General features: G+C 46.7%; 1 protein-coding gene across 2 annotated transcripts in view; it reads right to left on the bottom strand.

Annotated features, from left to right (window-relative positions):
* HAO1 (hydroxyacid oxidase (glycolate oxidase) 1) overlaps positions 1-6,779 on the bottom strand; it is a 26,461-nt gene extending 19,682 nt beyond the window's left edge. For both annotated transcript variants that reach the window (XR_663407.1, XM_009319578.1), the window contains exon 1: positions 6,643-6,779. Coding sequence is in view for 1 of the 2 variants with exons in the window: in XM_009319578.1 (XP_009317853.1) it covers positions 6,643-6,779 (137 nt within the window). In the remaining variant the exon portion in view is untranslated. The remainder of the gene's footprint in view (positions 1-6,642) is intronic.

Below are 6,779 nucleotides of genomic sequence, written 5' to 3'. Positions count from 1 at the left end.
GCACTAGCAAGCCTGAGACCGATATTATTATTACTAGCGAGGAGACAGCAACCAGAGCCACTGTTACCCTCAGACTATGCTCCGACAGCGAGCAGTGGTCAGCTTGAGCTTGCATATTAAGCCGACGAGTTTGGAAAAAAAAGAAAAGACACAATCTCTTCATTTTATGGAAAGATCAAGAAACATTTCCGTAAGAAGCCTGGGACAGAGCCAGGATGAGACCCAAATTTCTGAAGCCCTAGAGCACCGGGTCGTGCCAGCTCTCCAGGAAGCGCTCCCCAGGGAGGAGAAAGATGGTTATGATGCTTGGAAGGAGATGTGTAGTTGTGGGAGTCAGCTGTATTATTCGATGCCAAGACACACACTGCAAGTATGTCTCCTCAGACTTGTTTTCAGGCTATTGTATCGGTTTGTTATTTTTCAGGGGAGGATGGGCTGAGGGTGGGACAAAGAAAACATGACTTTTTTCTCCCTCTTTCTTCCTAATCCTCATTCCGAAGGCTTTCTCCCAGCTCTGAGACATCTTTTCCCAGCAAATATAGAGAAAACAAAAATCCTGTAATAACCTTGCTCAGCTTTACAGTCAAACTCAAAAGCATAAGGATGTGAAGCACCTCCCTCTTCCCCAGCCTCCTAGTTTCTCTGCTGTCCTGGACCTGTCAGATTTTTAGCTGGTGCAAACCGCTGCCATCTCAAAGCACGCACGCGAGGGTCAGTCCTGAAGTACCAACGTTTCTGTAGTGCTTTGAGCTTGCGAAAAGAAACAGAAAGAGCAAAAATCCTCCCAACAGCGTATGCAAGAAAAATGATGCTGTTTCAAGCAGCAATAAACAGCCTCCTTCCCACTCACCTTTATGTGCCATCAAATGACTCCGTCCATGAGCTTTTTGGGGTCCTCAGGCTCATTAGCCCCAGGCTTTAAACGTAAATGTCTCTTCCAATGTCTTCTGTGGAAGAGACAATGTCTCTTCCCCTCGCACCCTATCAGGTCACATCCTCTAGACCAACATCAAGACAATACTCATAACTGAGTATTTACTGGGTGCCACAAAAAACGTCAACAGGGATCACTACCTTAGTATTATACTCTTTAAATAAAACCTGATCTTGCTTTGGAAACACGGGTGTTTTCAGCTGTGAGTTTGCCAGACACTTGAAGTGAGGCATTTTCTGGACAAGCCGTAGGGAAATGCCCTTAACAACAGCAAGCGAAACCCAAGAGCAGTATTTCCCGCCAACGGGAGCGCGCATTCATTAGGCTGCCACACACTGCCTGCTTCCTCCAAGTCTTTGAGTGAAAAGACTTCCTGGATATTTTGTAAAAACCTTGGTTTTTTTTTTTTTTTTATTATTCATCTTCTCCTCATCACCCACATTTTTTTCCAGCCAAGTCCACACTCGCGTGCTGCAGTCAGCAATTACAAGTGAGCGCATCTTTCTTCCCAGCTGGAAGTGGGGAGATGCTGCCAGCGGGGAAGGCAGCGAGCACTCCCGATTCAGGCAACTTCAGCTAAATGCTCTTTTGAAAGAAGGATGAAAGGGAAGGAGAGGGGATTAGCAGGGTTTTTTTTGCCTTTTCCCTCTATGTTCAAAAATTTCATAATGTAAATTATCTTGCAGTTGGGTAAGAGGGAAGCACTCACTGCTTTCCCCACTCATTTTCAGCTGTGAAAAATGCTGAAATTTTCAAACCGCACCACATTTTGAAGCAGCTCTTCTTGTTTCCCTTCCAAGTCCGTGCTAAATAATCCCTTTGTGCTGCATCGCAAGCGGCGCGTTTGGGCAAGGGCACACCGCTCAGGCAGTCTCCATCCCAACTCCAACCCACTTTGCTACCTTCATCTCCCCCACAGCTCCACTTCCCATCATAAGGGGCAGGTGCTAGTGCTGTGCAAGGCTAAGCAACAGCTGCTTTTGCTGGAGGAAAATCAATTTGCTCTCCCAGGGTGTCTTGCCATCCACACGGCGACTCTTTGCAGCGCTCTGCGAATCCAAGGTGAAAGACATCGCAGAAACGTAACCAACTTCTTGTTGCAAGCACTCCTTTCCTTTTCTCCCCTTACAACTTCACGCGCTTCTTTGACCCCAATCACATTCTCACCCTTGCTTTTTTAACCAATTATTTATGTGCCCAGTCATTTTAACACCCTTAATACCTAGCTACAAGACAACGATACATCTGCAAAAAAATACGCATCAATGCTGTCACTGATAAACAAGCGACTGCTGTTCCTCGCACAGGACAACAAAACGCATCTCCTCCAAAGGCCGCCAGGGAGCCAGTGGCAGAAGGTGTCACAGCAGATTAGCAGAAACGTGTTCCTACAGGCACAGACGTCCCCCTTCATTAAAACGCCCAAAGGGGAGATTTCAGATTGGTTTCTTGAATGCCATCAAGGTAAAGGCGTCCCGACCTCGTCATATAATCTATTCTCCATTCAGGCCCCTTGGTTCCTTGACAACTCGAGAATGAATTTAATCGCCAGACAGCACGGTGCTGGAAGGACACGCGATGTTTGGGGACGCAGAGCAAATGCAAGGTGAACGCAGTCAGACGCCATAGGGAGTAACGTATGCTCTGACATCCCAAATCATCTCCTCTGGCCTTAATGCCTCACTTACGCCAGTGCCATCTCCACGTCATTTGAATACTATGAATAAGACATAATTATCTGGCCTTAGCAGGAACACACTGACGTCGGTGTGCGAGCTCTGGTTCTTCCCTCAGTGCCAGAAGAACTGGAGGCTAGAGGGGAGTTACTGTACCTGGTGTTAACCTCACCTTAAACACCGGCCTTTTGGAGGCATTTTACAATCTGGTATCTGATTACGGGTCCAAAGTACTTTAAGCTCCCGTGCTGTCAAAAGGCCAGGACATTCATTTTATAATCTAATGAGTATGGATCACGCTGCTCCAAAAATTGCATGGGCCATTCCAAAAGTATTGCAGCATCTATCGACACAACCATTCATTTGCTAGATTAGTCCTTAATGATAGTCTATTTATTTCTCCATAAACGCAACCATTTGGTTGCCAAAAAATAAAGAGCTCACAGACAAGCCCAACGCTGATTTTTCTCCAAATACAATCCGCCCCAGCAGTCTCGCTCACCTGAATAATCTTGCACCACAAAGGTATGGGCTAACAGTTCATGCTTCTGGTTCAGTTTCGTGCTTTCTTCTCTTCCATTTAAACATGAACATTTATACCTACATCTATAAATATTTAAATAAACTGCAAATGTTTTTAATTGGGCTGAACCCTGCAACTAAGCTTCTGACAGTGGAAATCAACAGTTCTCTGGCCGTGGGATATGAAGCTGAACGTACTCGTTTCTTTCACAAAGTCATCCGACCTCGGGGCTCGGGGTTGTAAAGTCCATCTGACTTTATATTGACCCACAAGCTGCACTCAGGAACAGGGAGAAAAACCAGTAACGTGCTCAGAGGCACACAAGGACTGCGTGAGAGTCAGAGTGAGAAGCAGTCCTGCATCCTTAACGATTAGGCCATGCTTCTCCCAACAGCATCAAAGGAAAAAAAAGAAAGATTTTAAAAGTTGCTTGTGTCAAACAGGTCTTATAAACCAAAATACCGTGAAGTCTTTATACCAGGTTTCTACCTTTTCTAGATGCGTTGCCAGGACGCCGTTGCAAACACGGTCTAATAAACTGTTAGCCGTAGCATCCCATGTGCTAAGAAAATAGGAATCCACCACCGCGTCTGGTCCCTCAGCAGCGACAAGTGGGAACCACTGTAGCTATCGAGGTCGAGCCCATGGAGCCCTGTGCTCAACATGCTTCCAGAAAGGTTCAACGGCCCACCAAAGGGGGTCACCTTTGCAGAGCAGAAGGTCCATCTGGCTGCAGGCAGCAAACGCACGCTGCTTACTGGAAATATTTCGGTTGGCAAATAGGCAGGTACAGGAAGGCACTAGAAGCGTCGGGAATGATTTAACGTGTTTTTCAGTGCTACATAAGGGCTATTTTTAACTCTGACCGCCTTTACGGTTATCTCCCTCTTGTTATGGACAGATAAAAGAGCACACATTTGTCCACGAAGCTGTAAATCACTATATCCGTGCTCCAGCCCTGCGTCCTTTCCACTTCATACAGGTAAAGCTGGTAAGCCCCAGCAGATGACTTCAGCTGCGATGCCCATCCTCACTGGAAGAGCTGTGCTAGCGCTGCAGCGACCAGAAAGGAGGGGACCGCGTGTCTCACCAGGGGAATTGGGTTTCAGGCTCTGACGCCAGCCCTCCCGCTGATCTGCTCGAGACCGTCAGCACATCACCGTAGACGTAGAGAGATGAAAAGGTTAACAAGCAACTTGTTGTTGCTTTGACTTCAACACTTCTGCCCCGTGACCTCTCTCTGTGGCTGTCAACAAGTTCTGTTGTTTGGTGATTTAAGAGACTAAACCCCATTGTCAAGTCTCTATTACGCGCCTTTTTGGAAGACTGCCTTAGGAAGGCTTAAATCTACTGCGGAAATTAGATCTTGTTTGCTTTAAGACAAATATACAAAGGGAGGGGGAGCAAAGACAGAAACACAGCTTCCATCCCCTTCATACCTTCACTGCTGAGGAGCAGGAACCCAGCATCAAGGGCCTTTTAGCCCCACCAGGACCTGGCAAATTTCCTTTTTTTTTTTTTTAATGTCTCAGGCTGTTCAAGGCACTGCTAATTAATCTCTCCTGCAGCCTGCAAGCTCCGTAGTTTTGAATGCCTAAAACCGGAGGCTCTTACTGAAAATATGATAGAAGATGCCAGGAAAGATGAGGTGAGCCTGAACCCCACAGGTGACCAGCCCGATGCGAGGAGGTCTTATCATCAGAGGCATCTTTCCCTGCGGTGGGAAACAGCTTCAGAGCAGAGCTGCTCTTATCTCACCACTAACATCTAGCTCCACTAATACCAAAACAGCAAGTGGACATACCCAGCTCTTTGTTAGCCTGTCTCTGGGCAGTTTAGGTCCAGCTTTTGCTTAATCTCGATTAGCTCTAGCAGTTCGTGGTAAAAAGTTCACTACTTCTACGGTTGATTGTCTCTGAGCACTTCCTCTGAGTGTCCTTAACATCTCACTTTGTTTTTATGAGGGCAAATAACATCACAGCATCCGGAAGCATTAAAAAAAATAAAATTAAAAAAAAAAAGCCACATTAGGTGAGCGCTATTACATCCCCTCCTGCTCCTGTTTCCTCCTCGGAGCCAGAGCAGTCCTTTGGCTTGTGTTTGAGCAGCCCCAAGCACCAAGGGGATTTCCAGTCCGTGACAGGGGCTTCTGCATGGAGCTAAGAGGTCTGGAATAAGTGGTCACAGCGGAGGTTAGCTTTCTTCTTCTCCTGACATTGTAAGGCTTTTCTATACGTATCCCTAAAATTAAGGTTCCGAGCTGATTTCTGCGGTCTGACCTTTGAGATCCCGCTAAAGGAATTACCGCTGAGTTTCCTACAGCCTTGAAGCTGCGTGGGATTTCCAGCTGAATTGCTCATAGCCTGTGGAAAGGCAACCGGAGCGGTAAGTAGGATTGCTGCTCCGCAGCAGAAAAGCAAGGTGAGGAGGGAGAAAGACTAAAGACAAATTGGAAAAATCTTGTTTTGGTTTCTTAGACTCAGAGGGATTTAAGGCAAAGCCTTCAGAGATTAGCAAAGACAGGAGCAGGGGGCTTAAATGTCCGCACCAACGCAGCACCCAAAGGAAAGAGAAGCCAACAGCTGTTTAAGCAGTTCGACCGGGCTCAGCCGGGCTGAGGCGATCGGCCTCCAGCTGCCTTCTTCCCTCTGCAGCGCCTGGGCCGATGCTCTGGGGGCAGAGGAGCAGCGGAGATCCAGGGGATGGGGAAGCAACTGTCCTGACGTGAGTTTTGACACTCTTCCACTGAATCTGACAGCAAACGCTGACTTACTTTGCGTTGACCTTGTACTTCTGAGGCCCAGGGTGACCCGAGTTAAGGTTTTGACAGCAGCACAGGAGGCCAGTCTAAGTCAAAACTGGTTTATAAAAGTTCCCATCGTCTACAATATTTCCTGGTGAAGTGCTGACCTTCTGCCGGAGACCCCCCGAGCACGGTTTGGCCACCCAGCACTGAGCCCTGGCTTTCACGGCTCGCTCCAGAGTTAGGATAGGCAACTCCTTGTCGCTAGGCTATGCGGCTCTGATCCAGCAATGCTGCACAAGCACTTACCAGGGAAGGCTGCGTAATTAATTCACTCTAGAAAGAGCAAGTAAAAGGCAAAACCGACTCGGGACCTAAAAGGTACAACCCCACCACAAGAATCCCTTGCCGGTATCATAGCCCAGAATGCAGACATTACAGTCTCATCGGCTGATTAAATATTGGAGCCGAAGGACTCTTTAGAGAATTTATGTTAACAAAAGAAATAAAATGCAGGTAAAGCTAAAAAGATGCTACTGGATTTTAGGGACTGCTTTTTGACAGAAGATGTTAGGTGGAGGAGTGAAAGGGGAGAGACAGTTGTTCTGAAAAGGAATTATTTGAGAGTCTCTCTGATAAAAACAAAAAAAGTTTCCGAAAAATTGAGCTTTCTTCACACAGAAAAATCTAACATTGCACCACATCTACAAATAATGCAGAATTTACAACTGCCCCCTCCCACTCCAGCCTTAAATCATCCTCCTACCTTGAAAATGCTGCTACATTATCTGCTAGCGTTTCCTGGTCATCTGCTCCGGATCGGTAATAATCATACACTGATTTGGGGAGGAATTTTTTAGCATACTCTTCAAAATCAGCAATGCAAACTGGTTTTCCAGACAT

Source organism: Pygoscelis adeliae, unplaced genomic scaffold, assembly GCF_000699105.1.
Source record: "Pygoscelis adeliae isolate BGI_AS28 unplaced genomic scaffold, ASM69910v1 Scaffold122, whole genome shotgun sequence".
In the NCBI taxonomy this organism is placed as follows: domain Eukaryota; kingdom Metazoa; phylum Chordata; class Aves; order Sphenisciformes; family Spheniscidae; genus Pygoscelis; species Pygoscelis adeliae.
Note: the sequence above shows the minus strand (reverse complement) of the source record. Positions and strands in the feature narration are given on the sequence as shown.